The 18,279-nt window shown below is 37.3% G+C and overlaps 1 protein-coding gene across 1 annotated transcript in view; it reads right to left on the reverse strand.

The window, feature by feature from the left end:
• Window positions 1–604: 604 nt before the first annotated feature.
• Dok6 (docking protein 6) overlaps window positions 605–18,279 on the reverse strand; it is a 402,354-nt gene continuing 384,679 nt past the window's right edge. The window contains exon 8 of the mRNA XM_051163890.1: window positions 605–1,609. Coding sequence (XP_051019847.1) covers window positions 1,470–1,609 — 140 coding nt within the window. The 3' untranslated portion in view covers window positions 605–1,469. The remainder of the gene's footprint in view (window positions 1,610–18,279) is intronic.

Consider the following 18,279-nt stretch of genomic DNA (forward strand, 5'->3'; position numbering starts at 1 on the left):
AAAAAAATCAGGTTTTTCTCTTGCCTGACCTTAGCTTTTTGTTTTTTATATTGATCTGGATTCCTTGATGGATATCTGGTTCAGAGACATGACATCATGTGAGTCAGACTGAGTAGTTTATATTTTCAGTCCTTTAATTGTGGGCAAAGATGTCTATGTTTCCTGAATTAGCCAGAATTTTCCTCATCGATTGGAATTTCCCATTTCCTTTCAAATTTGGTAATCTGTCCTACTCTGGAGCTGAAAATATTTACAAATAAAACATTTTCTCCTGTCTTTCCAATCAATCAAACTCAGTACAAGAAAAATTAGAGCCAAGCAAGTTATGATTCTACCATGAATGCCAAGGCCCCGATGACCCTGGCAGAATATATTTGTGAAATTTAAAATACTAACATCTACTTTTGTGTATCATTTGTTCCTCTCTTGACTGCAAGATAGCTGAGTTCATTTTAAGTGCATTTTTGTGTCTTTCTCATTTGGAAGTCTCCCTTTGGAGCTGGAGTTTACACCAGTTTGTCAAGTAGCTCTGATGGATGGCCACAGGAAGAGCAGCCAATGACAAGGCCACCCTGGTCAAACACATGGCTTGACGACCACATGCAGGGCAGCTAGCCTGGTTAACTTGCTTTTAAAACCACTTCCCTCTTGTTTTTCCTTTCATACGCCTCATAACTACAGAGAATACTGTTGCCAGCAGGGAGCCTTTTTCATTTCTTGGCAGCACTATTTTAAAAATAGCTTTTCGACATAACAATCTTAATTTTAATGCAACAAATTAGTTTTCAATAATTTAAGTGAGCATATCATGTCACCCTAAGCACATTTGATATACTTATCTGTAGATTGATTTAATAATATCCATGGCTAAACACATACACACACACACACACACACACACACACACACACACATACACACACACACACTACAGGGCCTTTCTTAGTGGAGTATTCTAATTTCACATTCCCTTCATTGTCACTGGGTTTCTTGACATGGAGAGTTAAGATGCCATCTATAGAGATTAGTTGATTTGTTTCTGTCAAAACTGAAAAAGCCACGGGCTTGCAGTGGGTCATTATTAGATCAAAAGACAGGCTCTGGGTCTGAACAGAAACACCCAGCCTTAACGACAAATATCAGTGCCCCCCACCCAACTAGAAAGATTTCCCAGTTCCAAAGCTTCTGCTACTGTCAGACACAAGAAGTTTTCATTATTTAAATGAGTGTTCATATTATTGGATTCTATTTTTTTTGTAAAACATAGATTTCCCCATAGAAATTCAATAAATAAGGACTTAACCACTGAATCAAGGAAGCAGAACTCCAGTTTTTAACCTTCCAGTTGGGACTGGGCCCTACCAATGTTAATTTGTACTGCAATTGGTCTTCTAGGAGGCACAGGGCGAAGTGACCCCATGGCAGGTCCAGGGCACACTGTCTTGCTGGTCATTGGTGGCGTCTCTGTGTCATTGAATGAGGCTGGAGCTATAGCTGAATCCATAGCTGCTGGACCGTGACAATGGTGGCTGAGCCTCTTCACTCTGTTCTGGAGCATAGCTGGGGAACGTCTGTGCCCTGGACATCTTTGACGAACCAAACCCATGACCTGGAGATGAGGAAAGGAAAGATGCACTAAGAAGATGAAGAAGAAACAAAAGGGCATCTTTAGCAGAGAGAACAAGCATCTCTAACAGACTTCAACCTCCCAAAACCAAGCTGGCAAGGAGGTGGGCAAGAATCTAGGCTTCGGTATCTAGATTCTTTTTCTTTTTCCCAGTGCTGGGAAATGAGCCTAAGGCCTCCCACATGCTAGCCAAGTCCCAGATTTCCTTTTACTTATTTTCAGAGTGACTCTTAGTAAGCTTTCAAGGCAGATCTCAGACTTCTGCTCCTCCTCCATCAGCCTTCAGACTAGCTTTGATAACAGTCCATGCCATCAAGTCAGGCTTGATTTCTTGATCTCTCATGAGTTAAAAACATACCTAGGCAACAGTATTTTCCCCAAGTGTGTCTGTTCTAGAATTCTGCATGTCGGTAGAACTAGGCTAATTTTTAGGACTCTCCACCTTCCTCTCTTCCACCTTTGAAAGAAAGACAGAAAATCCTTTCCCTGCAAAGCTATTTCTGATGGAAAGTCTATTAATTTCTTTTCTCTTGCTTTCTCTAATGAGATGCTGTCTTTAAAGCATCTGTGAACAGGAAAACTGAATTTTACCTTTGTCATTAACAGCCACTTATCAAAGAAGGTTTTACAATAATAGGTTAGGGGTTGAGGTTTCTCCAGGAACTTTTGAGTCCCCCTATAATTGAATGCACATCTTGGTTCACCAAAGTGTTATACTTTGATGGTAACTAAAGTGCTTTAAGAGTTGAATCTTATACAAAATATAATCCAAGAAAATTCTTCCCATGATTTTGACTATTTAGCTGATACCTTGTGATTGTCTAACACAGCCAAAGCACAATGATTTCTGAAAATGTGTCAGGATATTTATAATGTTCAGAAAGAAACATGTACATTAAGACTGTAGAAAGACTTTCTAGTAATTGCCTCACCCTTTTTGTAACCACTAATTATTCTTTGTGTTAGAGGGAGGTATGCACCTGATGGAAGGGCTTAGAGAGAAGAGAAAACTCCTGTATGCACTACCCTTTCAGAGTTTATATTGTACTCAATGGGTGAAATAAATTTAATTTGATTTGTGTTTTAGCTGATATCTTGGGCTTGGAATCCAGAGAACACTATCTATTAACACAGAAACATTGAATATCCACTTTCATACCCCTGCCCCCGTGGCCATGCCCTTTACAATGTCATAGACTGAAAGCCAGTTTCATTGCCACATGCTTGATGACTCCAAAAATATCCTTGCAGTGTGGAAAGCTTAAGATCTATGTAGAAAACCCATAGGAATTGAGTAATTAAAGGCTAATTAAAACTGGTAGAACAGCTTAATTTTTTAAAAAATTGTTTTAACTTTGTTGTAAGAAGGCATCTGAGACAGCAGGTGTATCCTAAATGTTAGCTAGAATAATAGTAAATGCCTGTAAAGAGGGAGCATCTTAAGCTGATGTGATAAAAACCACTGTGTGTGTCGGGTGGGGATGGCGAAGATTTCTGTCTCTTTGTCTTACCATTGACTAATGAGAATGCATAGTTCTTTGAACTAGAAACATCGTGTTTATCAACATATACCAGCTGGAAAAATCTAGTATTAAGAACATGCTCCTTTGTAGTTAAGAGTGGGCACTGCCCTTCCAAATGATCCAAGTTCTGTTCCCAGAACTCATGCCAAGAAACTTACAACTGTAATTCATAACTTCAGCTCCAGAGGACTGGTGACCTCTTTGGGCCTCCATGGGCAACTGCAGTCATGTGCAACCCGCACACACCACATATATGCACATAATTAAAAATAATATAAATATTTAAAAAATACACTTTTGGCTCTGTATTTATGCAACTGTTATTAAAATATAAAAATATCTGAAGAGAGAAGTGAAGCATATCTTTAATTCATATTAATTCTGGCCTGAAAGTGAAGGCTTAAGTTGAAAAATAAAGACTTTTCTTATAGCATACTATTTTTCTTTTAATTCTATAATATTCACCATTAAAAAAATAAGACAATGGACACTTACTAACCTTCTACTCAAAAGTCTCCAGGAAAAAGTATGTCTGGAAAGGGGTGCCCTGACTTTACAGAGTTCCTCAGCTGCTGTGAGAAAGATGGTCAGGCAAAGACAGCAAGCTACAAAGAGCAAGTGAAAGGCCTGCTCTGCCACTATTGGGAAGAACCAGAGGTGAGGTGGGGGTGATAAAACCATCCCTGTCACCTCAGCACCCAGCCACTTCCTCTTCAGGGCGAAGAGTGAGACTCACCCTGCACTTCACCTCTTCGGAAACAAATGGACTTTGCTGTACTATTGTGGTTTCACTGCCCCATGTTGGGAGATCATATACTCTGTAGGCATTTAGGAAATTGAGAAAGTCAGCACATTAATTGCTAGCAAACACTGTAGGCGTATGCTTACGGTTAGTTTTTATTTTTTTTCTGAACAGATTGGGCTCACACTTTTGTCATCCTCTGCTTAGCACCAACATGTACTTACCATCATAATGTGCTGCCTCCCACTGTCACATGACTTGAATGTTATTCTTTTTCAAGGTCATCAGTATTTTTTTTCACCTCTGTGAATCATTTATGGTTTAATTTGAAATTAATTTATGACTATTTTTATTTCAACTATTTATTTACTTCAGACAGTTCATAAATTATGCTGTTTAATGCTCATCAACAAAATAACATACCTCAATCAGAAGTGATTATGTGAAGGCTGTTTGATCGAGACAACAATAAATGTGAAGAAAGAGAGAAATAATTAAGCCTCTTTTCAGTATTCATTGGAACCATGCCCTTAGGCAGTGTTGATGAAAGGAAAAAAAAAAAAAAAAACCACCACCAACAAAAATAAGCTGTGAGGCTTAAATTAAAAACTCAGTGGAATAGACCTGTTCATCTGTTGACAAGGAGTCTAGTGAAATACTCTGTTAGTTTTCCTCCAATTAGCCACACAGACAGATAAGGTGAATACAGACCCAGAGCATCTGCACAATGCTATGAATTAAAAGCAGCAAATACGCTAACAGTGATAAGTCTATTTTAAAAATCCTCTTGAAATTTTATTTCCAGTCTGGCTGTCATTATGTCAGCTTCAGTGGAAATGATACTTTATTTGAATGTTTCTACAATGTTGAGGACTATATTTACCCAATGGGTTAAAATACCCTTAGACATGGTAATTTTATGTGCACCTACTGAACCTAAGCTGCAAGGTTTCACTCTGGAAGGAAGACACTACTGTATGTTAGGTGTAGAGTAATTTAGTGCACTTGCTTTATTCTAACAGAATTATTCAGGGAATTGAAGAACATCACATAACAATAAAGACATGGTGAACGCCTGCTTTAAAGGAAAGCTTCCCTGCTAGATCCCCAAATGCCCAAACCATCGACGAACTGGAAAGAGTGCAGATGTAGTAGAAAATGGCAGCCAAGCTGGAGCAAGGATTCTTACTTACAGAAGCAAGGAGAGGGAAGAAAAAGGCAGACATCATGCCCTCTTCTCCGAGCTGTCAAGAAGTGTGTTAGCAGCAGTTATTGCCCAACTCCCACAGCTTTAGTGGCTTTCTACTTTTATTAACCAATTCAGTGTAGATTCTAAAGGAAATCGTTTTCATAAAAGCCAAAAGGAGTCCCCAAGCATAAAATTCTTGGACACTAACTGGTAAGAGAAAATGGTTCTGATGAAGACACTTAATAATTATGTGCTTAAAATATTTGTTAGAATCTGGAGGAGCGGTGTTGTTCCTTTAAATAACAAACAAAATAGAAGTTAATTACAGGGAGTAAGTTGGGAAAGTTCCCTGTGTGAGGAAGGAAAAGCATTAATAAAAGTTTAGGCTGGTTACTCAGGAGGGGCCCATCTTTAGCAAGTACATTCTAGCCATTAGCTGCAAGAAGAGTGGGCAGGCTGCACCCATCCTCCTGGTCAGGAGGGGAGGTAGAGGCACAGGTGACGCAGAGCTAGGCCAGATGAATGAACTTATCCCTGTCTCGTTAACAGAGGAGTTGTCACGCTTTATGCTGTGTTTAATACTGGAATGCTAGTCTTGGTGAAAATTGAAACCACACTAGCATTAGAGACAGCCCACAGCTCCACTACATCTCAATAATTAACCATCAGGGATTAATTATGCATAGAAATGTCAACATGCCTTGCCAAATTTTTTTCTACAAATGGTTTTTAAATTTTATTCAATTTTAATAGTTGAAATTTATATTTATTTTATTTTTGTATTACAAAAACTTTTATTTTATTTGTTCCAAGGGAAAGAAATAATTTGAGAACTAAATTCAGAAAGATTTGTCTTCAGAAAACACAAGCATTGGTAGTTTCTCTCTCTTTTTTTAGACTATTTTTTTAAATAAACAAAGACATTTTTATCAACAAAGGCAATATCAACCTTCACTAAGATTGATAATTGTATTTGTTAGGCTTTATAATATTTTCAGAAGAGAATGACTTTAGAAAAATATTCAGTGTTCAAAATGAATACTAGTGATAGGAACATAATTTGCACTTAGACTGTCTCCTGAGGAAGGATGAACTAGGGTCTCCTGTGGATATAATAGTTGACATTTAAACCACTGATCTAGGTGATCTCTTAGAATGCTCCTGCAATTCTGATGGAAATTAGAGTGTGAGTTTATCAAGGATCAGGTTCAGCATATTTGATGCAAAGGGGAAAATTATAATTGGTTTAATCTAAATAAGTAATGGCTTATAAGAAATTGATAAAATGCATTGCTCATTGAGTGCAAATTTTGCGGAAATCTTGTGCCAATTACCACAAAACTCTTAGTGCTCCAAATAAACCCTTGTTATTTTGTTTGTCAGATATTACATCACAGCAATGAATGGCTAACTTATACCGTAATATATGTTTTCATTTTACAAGTATATAATCTAAATAAGACCTGCAGATGTTTATAACTCCTCAAACATTTGGTAGGGCAGCTATTACAACTCACTTTCCTAACAGATGCTGAGGCATTGCCTTGAATATTATGTTTCACTTCCTCACAGATGCTCTAAAGCACATTTCCATTTATCAGTAGACAATCAAATATCAATTTTTACAACTCAGCTCCTAAACATTTTATCTAAGTGCCTGTGAAATAATGAAGCAACTGTGAAGGAGCAAAATCAGTCCAAATAAATAAAGCTGTGTCCGAGTTTGCGAAGGCTGCCCTAAAAACATCTCAGCACGTGTGGATCAAGCCACAGTCGTTTCACATGCTCAGTTTTGGAGGCTGCAGCCAAGGTGAGGGTTAGCTTCTTCCGAGGTCACTGTCCTTGAGAAGGGGGTTTCTTTCTTTCAATTACAGCTGGCCACATTCTCTCTGTGTTCTCATATGATCTCTTCTGTGTTCACATGTGTGTAACCTCACGCTTTTTGGAGGAGATCCACTGTACTTGGCGCACCCTACCCATTTTATCTCAATTGTCTCTTAAAAGTTTCTCTCACCCACAGCATTATTATGAAGGGTTATGGTTTTAACCTATGTATTTCCAAAGAACACAATTCCAAGCAATTATAACCTATAAAATAAGACGAATCAAGCGATATCAACATGATAGCAAAGGCATATTTTCTTATTTTCCATGACTATACAAAATACTTGAGACAACATGCTTTATAAGAAAAGGGGTTTATTTAATGTGCTGATCCCGAGGCTGTAAGCAGGGAAAGCTCATCAGGTGTGCTGAGGATCCCCTTGGCTGCCATGTGGCAGGTGGTGTTCAGGAAGGAACTGCATGTGCAGATGGTACGTGGTAAGAAGAAACAGACTAGAGTCCTTCCTATGACTAAGAATGATTCTAATGCCTTCCAATGTCCCCAGTGAGCTAATGCCCTCATATCAGGATCTGATTGCTACGGGTCCTGCTCTTTCTTAACATCATCACGTCTTTAACCAAATGTCCAACATTTGAACCTGGAGGGACACACTCAAACCATATCCAGTCCACAGTGATGATAGATGATATCTTTGCTTTTCAGAAGGACTCTCTTTTTTTTTTTTTTTTTTTTTTAAATGTTGAATATTGAGTTTATTTATGTATTTTAAATATTTATTTATTTATTATGTATACACTCTTCTGTCTGCATGCCAGAAGAGGGCGCCAGAGCATGGTTGCTGGGAATTGAACTCAGGACCTTTGGAAGAACAGACAATGCTCTTAACCTCTGAGCCATCTCTCCAGCCCCAGAAGGACTCTCTTGTTCCCTGGTTTTATTAAGATATAATTGATGTTGGACAAAGGGTGAGCATATTCCTGGCCCTTCTCTGGGTTATTTTTAAGAATGCATATAATAATTAAACACAGCAAGTAGATTTTCACCCTACTTCCTACTTTATAAACAAACAAACAAATAATAAGAGTAAAACACTTGCTGGGCAGTGGTGGTACACTCCTTTAATCCCAGCATACTAGATGGCAGAGGCCAGTGGATCTCTGAGTTCAAGGCCAGCCTGGTCTACAGAGCAAGTTCTAGGACAGCCTGAGATACACAGTGAAACCATGTTTTAAAGAAACAAAAACAAACAAACAAACAACAAAACCCAAACAGCTACACCAAAACCTCTTAGGCCATTAACTTTTTGATCTAATGTATCAAAATGCCCCTGGCTAATTTACATTCCCCTCAAGAGGGTATAAAAGTTCTTTTCCAAAGTTCAGGTATGAGAGCTTACATACATCTCATTGGTGTTTAGAGGTTTATTTTTCTTTTTATTATTTAAATGTTTGTGTGTCTCTGTGTGAGTACGCCAAGTATGCGAGAGTGTTATGGGGACCAGAGAGGGTGTCAGATCATCTCAGACTGGAATTACAGGCCCTTGTGAGTCATTCATCTTAAGTACTAGGAGCTGACTTCAGTCTCCTTGGAAGAACAGCACATGCTCTTAACAGCTGGATCATTTCTCTAGCTCCAATGCTGATGTTTTGTAAATTTCCTTTTGTTACACAAAGTGTCTAAAGCTCAATTAAAAAAAAAAAAAAAAAAAGGTCAGATCTGGTCTTGAGTATTTTTAGGTTTTGGGATTTAATAAAATTATTTTTCTCTTTACGAGAATAATAAACTATTTCTTTAACATTTTTCTTTTTAAAAATTTTTTATTATTTAATTAATTTATTCAGATTACATCTAAATTGTTTTCCCCTTACTTGTATCTAACCATTTCTTCCTCCCTCCTGCTTTCATTCTATTTCCCTCCCCTAGGTCTGTTACTGAGGGGGACCTCCTCTCCCACTATATGGTCATAGGCTGTCTATCAACTTTCATCCTGAGAGCCTGCTTATCCTTTCTCTGAGTGCCACCAGGCCTCCCCACCAAGGGGAAGTGGTCAAATACGGGCCACCAGAGGTCATGTCCGAGTCAGTCTCTACTCTCCACATAACTGTGGAGAATGTCCTGTCCATTGGCTAGATCTGAGTAGGGGTTCAATGTTTACTGAATGTATTGTCCTGGGTTGGTGCAGTAGTTTGAGCAGAGCCACCTGGGTCTAGATCTGCTCATCATGATGTTCTTCTTATAGGTTTCTAGGACCCCCTGAGTCCTTCTATTGGTCCATTATCCCATGCTTCTCTCACCTAGGGTCCCAATAGGATGCCTTCACATCTATCCCAATCTCCTGGTAAGTGAAGACTTTCATGGGACATGACCCTTGGGCTAGTGTCCAATTATAAGTGAGTATATACCATGTGAGTCTTTCTGCTTCTGGGTTAACTCACTCAATATGATCATTTCTAGCTCAATCCATTTGTCCACAATTTTGGGATTTCCTTGTTTTTAATAGCTGAGTAGTATTCCATAGTGTAAATGTACCACAGCTTCTTTATCCATTCTTCGACTGAGGGACACTTAGGCTGTTTCCAGGTTCTGGCTATTATGAATAAGGCCACTGTGAACATGGTTGAGCATATGTCCTTGTTGTGTGCTGGAGCATCTTCTGGGTATATTCCAAGGAGTAGAATAGGTGGGTCTTGAGGAAGCCTTATTCCCAGTTTTCCAAGAATGTGCCAGATAGATTTCCAAAGTGATTGTACAAGTTTGCATTCTCACCAGCAATGAAGGAGTGTTCCCCTCTCTCCACATCCTTGCCAGCATGTGCTGTCACTTGAGTTTTTGATCTTAGCCATTTTGATGGGTGTAAGATGGAATTTCAGAGTCATTTTGATTTGCATTTCTCTGATGACTAAGGACATTGAGCATTTCTTTGTTTCTTTTTTTCCTTGTCTTTCATGTGTAAACATACAGTCTTTAAGTGTTTCTTTCTTTTCTTTGTCTTTCATGTGTAAACATACAGAAATATAATATTTATTGTTATTATCAATAATGCTCCTGTCCTTAAAGTTATAGACTATGCTCACAGGTAGATGTCTGACTATTTTTTACTCCTATCTTTAAACATTTAATAAAACATTCAAGTGTATAATGTTTGCTTAGGTTAGTACTCAGTCCATAGTTAGATTGTTGACTTAAAAACCTTAAGATATTGAAAAATATCCGATATAATATAGTTTTGCTACTACTCCAAATATTCTAATTTATTAAAATAAAATTACATTTTAATAGCCATTTCATGCATTTTCCATGACAAAAATAGTCTTACAAATTTTCTGGTTGATGTAGCCTCCATTTATTCCTGTTTCTTGGATTTAATTTGTCTTGCATTCTAATTCTTATAATTACCTACTGGGATATTACACAACTGTGATCTCTTTATGAAAGCTAGCTTAACTCTTTACTACTAGCATGCAGAGAATCCATTTGAATAATTATAGGCTTCACAAATGGTCTATAGCAGCTAGTAAAATGGAGAATGTTAAAAAGAAATATTTCAAGTTGAATTAACATGAGTATAGAATGCATAAAACGAAAATCCATTAGTGCTGATGAACAAAAGGAATAGAAAATAACCTACAATAAAAAATTCAAGTGGCGTTAAAAGTTTATTCTATCATCATTTTCAAAGGGTTATTTATAAAAATTGAATACAGGAAAAATAAAATATATGTCGTTATATAATGGCTCTCATTTGGGAGCAGCACGTTGTCAGTTGGCAACCAGGGAAGAATTCGTGAGTACAAATATGCTAGGTTCAGATAGAGACCTGAACGCGGCACTCAGTTGTTTCATACACTCACTGAAACAGCTAAGTTCACACACACTAAGCACAAGAGAATTCACATCAGCTAATAATGCTCAAAATTGTAATTAATAAGTAACTAGAAAATGTTATTTGCTGTAATCTTTATCTTAAATAAGGCAAATAAACATCTTTTTCTGAGAATGAGACATCTCACACAATATATATTTGGATTTGACTTATGACAATAATGCTATCTACAGAATTTTCAAATTTTAAACAAATTTGTAGGAATGGGTTTTCAAAAGCCATTCTATATATAGCACGAGGGTGCTATCTTTCAAGTAATACTTCAGATTTTCAAACATCCAGCACATTTTTATGTTGCCACAGACTAAAGCAAAGTTCCCATTTAGTCTTAACTTAAAAAACAGTTTAAAAGCTCTGCTTCAAAATTTGCATAACACGAGTCTGGATTCTTCATCTCACCGCTTCTAGAAGTTTGACATATGATTATTAAAATAATCATTAGAGTAGAAGCTTGGCCAGAACTTACCTTTTAGTAACTTATTAGACGTATTTTCCTGAGATCCAGTAAACATTGTGACAATGGCAAGCAAAGTCCTAAACTTTGCAAATATTTAGCATACTTGTTGTATTTTAAAACACTCCAGGCATACTCAGGTAATCAAGTTTATTCCTTCTCAGGTCTCTGATGGGGTTGGAGACCAGGTAGTTTAGTTTTACAATGAAGCTTAGTTGTTTAGGGCTTAAGATATTTTTAGGTCTAGGTAGACGTTTTAAGTTGATAATGACAAGATGTGATGGAGATTGATTTACAGTCAAAGTTTTAGATGTATCAAGAGAGGAAGGATGTTTTCCTCAAGGCTGCCAAATACAAATAGGCAAAACACCAAGAAACGTTATATACTTACTGATTGTTTCATGGTTATTCCTGCTATAGTTAGTTTATTGGATATATGTTTAATGTTATAAATGTATATATAAAAATCAAAAGTATTTAATTAAAATGCATTATTTGTCAGGTGTGTGTATGTGTGTGTGTGTGTGTGTGTGTGTGTGTGTGTGTGTGTGGTGTGTGGGGTGTGACAAAGTTCTTCCACACAGAACAAGGACCAAGAAAATAACATAATTTTGAAAATATATCTTAAAGTTTGACTTTAGAGATGGTAAATACTTTTTATGTAAACTACACCATCATCTAAAAAATGTGTAGTATAATCTGAATTATTTGTGTACTACTTAAATACAAATTTTTTTCCTCTAAAGAATTCTCTATTTTTGTTTCCATTTCATAATTGTGAGAGTCCTGTATATTAGTTTTTTATCTTTTAATTTTATAAGCCATAATTATTTATTAGAACATAATTCATAGATCAGGCATAGTGGTATAACTAATAATTACAGTCCTGGGCTGTAGGCACAGGTTGATATGATGTAGTAAGTTCAAGGTCTATCTGGCCTACACGATAACTTATCTAAAAATAACTAGAACATAAATTTAAAAGTTATATTTACATGTCAGAGTTAATGAGTGATCTGCACCGTTCTGAATTTTATTCAAAGCATGTGTACTGGTTCTAAGCTCAATTAGCAATAAAATTAAGATGGTAAAACCCCATCCTTTTTAGAACACTAACAGAAATGCAGAAGTGTGACACGGAACATAATTTGAGATGCCATAAACTTAACTTTGTATCCTGATTTTGTAACTATTTCTTTAGTTTACGGCCTTAAAATTGTGACTGTTGACATAGAGTAGCTAGAGAAAAACTCGATATATTTCATTATTTTTTCCTGTATCTTTAATTTACTTTGGAGAAAATTTTCTCTGAAGAACAGAGGAAGGATGCAAAGATGCTGTGGGAAACTGGGCTGAGCAAGTGTATCAGCTGGAGCTCATACAACTGTGTCTTCTTCTCTTACCTATTGGCAAAGACGAGGCTTCTGAAGTGAGATAAACTTCATGTGTGTATTTGAATGTGTGTGTATATGTGTGTTGTATGTTGTTGTATATAATATGTATGTATGTGTATATGTATATGTGTGTGCTGTGTTGTGGGCATGTGTGTGTACCAACTAAGGTTTCTTCATTAATGTAAATGTGCTTACTCTCCCACACTTGCCTTATTCCAGTTTCTGTCTTAGACTCTGAACTTTAGCTCTCACCAAGCTAAAGTCTCCATTTTTCCTTCAGGAATTCATTAAGAAGAGGGGACTAGATGTCAGCCTTGGTTATTTAGAGAGACTCAATCTCAAATAACAAAATGAAGGTCTGGCAAGGTAAAGGTGCTTTCTACTAAGTGTAGAGGAATTTAATTCAGCAACATGGCTACTATGGCAAGGGATCACATCCAAAGACCCAGGTCTGTGTGGTCTGGCTGGAATACAGACACACCCGTAGCACACACCTTTAATCCCTTTGGCTGGAAATCACACCTTTAATCCTGCTGTCTGTAATACAGAGCAGCCTGTAGTATACACCTTTAATCTCAAACAATGATGTTTCATTGATGAGCAGACAAAGTGAAAGTCTTGGCAGAATGAGTCAGAGATAGGATATGCCCAATTTTGTGAGGAGAGTACAGGAAAGATAAACTAATTAAGAGCAGCAAAGGAAAAAAGAGATTTTTTTTTTTAAAACTAGAGATCTTTTAACCAGGACAACTTCACAGAGACATGTTGCAGAGAAAACAAGCTAGACCCAGATGAAGACAGAACAAGCCAGAGGAAGGAGCCAGAAGATCAAAACATATTGACAGAATTAGTTTGAGGCTAGACAGAGCAACTCAGTCAGAATCCAGGAGAAGCAAGTTTGAATCAGTCAGGTTGGAGAGGAGTTTGGACCAGAACAGCTGAGTTGAACCAGCCAGTAAGAGTTGAGAAAGAGCTAGAAAGGCTTGAGGATGGCTCTCATCTCATTCCACCATCAGAGGAAATGAAAACATTACAACCAAGACTTAGGCACTGGCTAGTTTTATATCAATTTGACAAAAAACAAAGTTATCTGAGAGAAGGGAGCCTCAATTGAGAAAACGCCCCCGTAAGTCCAAGCTGGTCACTGGCTTGTAGGTCCTTTTATTAATTAGTGATTGATGAGAGAGGGTCCAGCCCAATGTGGATGGAAGCCATCCCTGGTTGTTAGTTCTGCATTCCATAAAAAAAATCAGGCTAAGCAAGTCTGTAAGTAGCACTCTTCCGTGGCTCCCCCAGCTTCTGCCTTCATGCTCCTGCTCTGTTTGAGTTCTTTTCCTGATTTCCTTTAACGATGAACAGTGATGTGGAAGCTTAACCCAAATAAACCCTTTTCTCCTCAAGTTGCTCTTGGTTGTGCTGTTTCATCACAGCACAACAGAACAGTAACTAAGGTACTTGAAAACCTGAATTTCGTTCTTTGAACATAGACTATGAAAGGAGGGAACCTTCTTCACAAAGCTCATCCTCTGACCTGAATATGAGCATTCTGTATACACTCACATGCATGCACATACACACATATACACACAAATGGGGAAACCACACAAACACATATGTATATATAATTTGTGTGTTTGTGTGTATGAGTGTGGTTTCTCCATCTTTTGGCTAAGATTGAATGTAAAAAATAATAGGAAGTCTGACTTCAGCCTGAGGGAGAAGGCATACCTTCCTGTGTTCTTTTAGCATCTGGTACAGACCTTACTTTATCTTTTATCTCCTGTGTATCTTTTCCTTTAAGCTTGAGAAGACGATGCTTATTTACCTTTGTGTCTTTGCAGCCTTGTAAAATGCCAGGCACACTGCATTCAATAAATATTAATGACTAAAACCATGAAAAATGCATGTGACTGCTCAGCCCTGTGTGCACAGAAGAATGGAACACATCTTGCTCGGCATACCTTTGATCATGAAAAAATTGCATGTTGAATCAAAGCAATTAAATGATGTAACCTTCTCCCAACTGATGGGGGAATAGCAATCCTTTTCAAGATGAAATTTTAAAGAACAACACAAAGCTAACTGGGATTGTCCAACATGCACTAGAAGAACCATAAGTATAAATATTGTAACAGTCAAAGCAGGAGGGAAAATATTCTAAAGACATTTGTGCTCTTCTCTTAGCTACCAGGCATGGAAACAATAGTGTTTAAGGAATTAGAATTTCTCTAGTCTCTTAGGGTTTCCGTTGCTATTATAAAATACCATAATCAAAAGCAACTTGGAAAGAAAAGGGTTTCTTTCGCTTTACAACTTTCGTATTACCTGAGAGACCTAAGGGTGGGAATCAGAAATTGATGCAGATATCATTGAGGCATTCTGCTTACTTGCTTGCTAATCATGTGTTGCTCAGGTTCTTTTTTTTATAGAACTCAGTACCACCAGACCAAGAGTGAATATGACAACAGTGACCTGAGCCCTCCTATATCAATCATTGATCAAGAAAATGCATCACAGGCTTGCCCGCAATCCAGTCTTGTGGGTACATTTTATCAACTGAGGTTCCTTTCCTCTATCCAATGACTAGCTTGCATCAGGTTGACATAAAACCAACCAGGACATCTGCGAAGTTCATTCTGGAAGAGGAGAAGGCAGGCTGAAGCCTGGTATCAGACAGAGGAAGAACTCACCTTATCTGACCATTGTGCAGTATAGATCTGAGTCTGAACAATGATGGGACAGCAACAAGCAAGACCACACTATGACCAAGTCTGTTTAATTGAGCACACCTCCTGCCTTCTATGTAAACCTGAACCTTTACTTAAGACTCCAAACATGGACAAGAGATGGTATGTGTCATTGGACATCTTTAGATGTTCCTTTTCCTAATATGGCTATAGTGAATAAATTTCCTTACTCTGCTTTTCACCATTTCCTGTCTCTTTATTTTTCTTTTTACATATAAATTTATATTATTATACATATCTGCAATAAATTGCCTATAGCAAGAAGAACCTCAAAACAGTCAGGAATTACATAAATGTTATATTCTTAGTGTTTTGGCTGTTTGTATTTGGCAGCCTCGAAAAAAATCTTATCTTAGTGTTTCTAAAATTCTGAATGAAAATCAATATCTATCATATCTCATCTTTATCCACTTAATACATCCATCTAGACCTAAAAACATCTTAACCCCTAAACAAATAAGCTTAATTGTAAAACTAAACTATCTAGTCTTCAACCCCATCAGAGACTTGAGAGGAATAAAATTTATTATTTGAGTAGACAGGAAGTGCAGGTTAGCAGCTTCCAAAATAAGAAAATGACAGACAGTTTGCTGCCTGAACAGTCACCAAAACTCTCTATTACATTGCAGCAGCAGCATCAGTAGCCTTCTGCTCAGTATATCTGACAGACATATTTGTGAGGCAGGAACTATTGAGGACTTGCTTACTCTGTCTTAGCAGAGTTTGGCCATCGACTCTGCCTGCATCAAAGCTTGCCTATTTTTAGGCAGAAATCTGTCTGTGGCAGAAATGAGGACATTTTCCCCAGTGGCTTGTTTGCCTTGTTTAAAGCCATCTTCCTAAGGAGGTTCATTGATGCTCATCATCTTCTTTGAGGTAGGCTGAATATTGCCAAGAGTTAACCTGTCTTATCGTTAAAGAATCTTCAAAATAACAAAGTCATCTTTAAATGCCATTTCTGTATGCCTCAAGATTTTTGAAGACCTTATCTATTTTACCTTATCTATCTAAATAGTCATATCTATCTGTTATATGTAGGATGTATATTCCTGTGATAAAAATAGACTAGTAATTGACAGGACCATGGCAGGATGGCCTTGCCAGGCCACAGCGGAAGAGGATACAGACAGTCCAGATGAGACTTGATAGGCTGAGGTCAGATGTTAGGGGAGAAGGGTTCCCCTTTCTGAGGACTAGGGGAGGGAGGAAGAGAGCATGAAAGAAGGAGGGAGGATTGAGAAGGCATGAGGGAAGGTGATAAAACCTGGATGTGAAGAATTCAAACTGTAGAATAAGCAAGTAATTTATACTGCTAATCTCATTACATGGGAATAGCTTGGAGACTGACTGAGACATGAATGTCTAGGCATAGACAATGCTTCTTGATGGTAACAGAATCCCTGTGATTTATTATTAGATGCCATTCTTTGTATGGCACGAATGAAGATTTACAGACGTCTTTCTTCTGCTCATACAAAGAGCAGGGAACCAGCCTTAATTGTTCTGTGCATCACCCACACCTCATATAATTATAACTTTAGGACTGTATAATGCTTGTGAGAAATTTTATGTTTTCAGAACAAAAGAACCAGACACGGACACTGGATCAGACCTGACAGAATTCATTCCTCTCAGCATTCTGGACACTGACATCCTGCATCCTTCATGTTTCAGCATCAAGTGCTTTAATTGCTGTTCCTCATCAGAACAGGACAGCTTTGAAGAAAGCTTCCAGTCTCAATTGGTCCAGTATTTCAGACTTTCTCACACCAAACTTTAATTAACTGGAATTTCTCAACATTTAGAAACTGGACCAGAAATGCTGTTCCTGGCTTGTTTAACCATTTTCTCCAATTTCATGTGGACCTCTTCAAAGATATTATTTGCCCCAAATCAGCTACAAGAAACCTTAAGAGAATGACACCCTATTTCCTTAAGGTGTGTTGAGTAGGTTTTTGGTTGCTTTCTTAGGCTGTAGATGTTTATTTTCATTGGGAGTTGTTATAAGTTATTATTGGTCTTATCCAGAGAGGAAACAAGGTTGGACTCAAGGATGTCTGTCTTTTCCTTTATCTTTCATTCTTAGGTTTGGAAATAAAGGTTGAAATTAAATAAGGGGGGATCTAGAATATATAGGATAAAAGGTAGATTATTAAATCTACTCCTCAACTTAATGACTTAATTGTTACTCACAAGATTATTTTAATTCACTGGCATAGAATTTTGTATATTGATGCAAAATAAGTTTAATTTAGATACATTTGTATAGAATTCAAATTTAAGATTATTCTTCACACATATTATATATGTTTTTACTTTAATATGAAGTATTGTACCCATACAACTCAACTACAATACAAGGTTTACTTTTAGTACTTGGAAAGTGCTATTGCAGGCTGCTTAGGGTAATTAAGTAGTACAGGTTAATTGTTAGTTGATCCTGTCTCTTTCATTGGTCTGTTGAGATAGGTACCTAAGCCTCACCTCCTAGCACCAACAGAGCACAAACCTTGGGCCCAACAACACCGATAAGGGTATGAGAAAGGCTATGTTGGTTTTTGATTTCTCCTAATGAATTATCCAGCACTGTTAGTAATTAAGGTATTTTGAAAATTGAAATGTAAATGTATTTGGTGAGAAAATGAGGAAATAAGCCCTATGTTGTTCCAGCTTGCTGGTAGACACCTCTGTGTGTCTTTTGCCCCTCTGTATGTTTCCTGAACAAAGACATCGACTTTTTCCCTCAATAATCATCTCAAACATATTTGTAAAACTCAAAGATTAAGATTTGGTTCTTACAGTATAAGAAAAATAAGTCTCCTTCTGGGGTCAAGTAGGAAAATAAGTATAAAATATAAAGGTGAACCAAACTTT

Source organism: Acomys russatus, chromosome 20 (genome assembly GCF_903995435.1).
Source record: "Acomys russatus chromosome 20, mAcoRus1.1, whole genome shotgun sequence".
In the NCBI taxonomy this organism is placed as follows: Eukaryota; Metazoa; Chordata; class Mammalia; order Rodentia; family Muridae; genus Acomys; species Acomys russatus.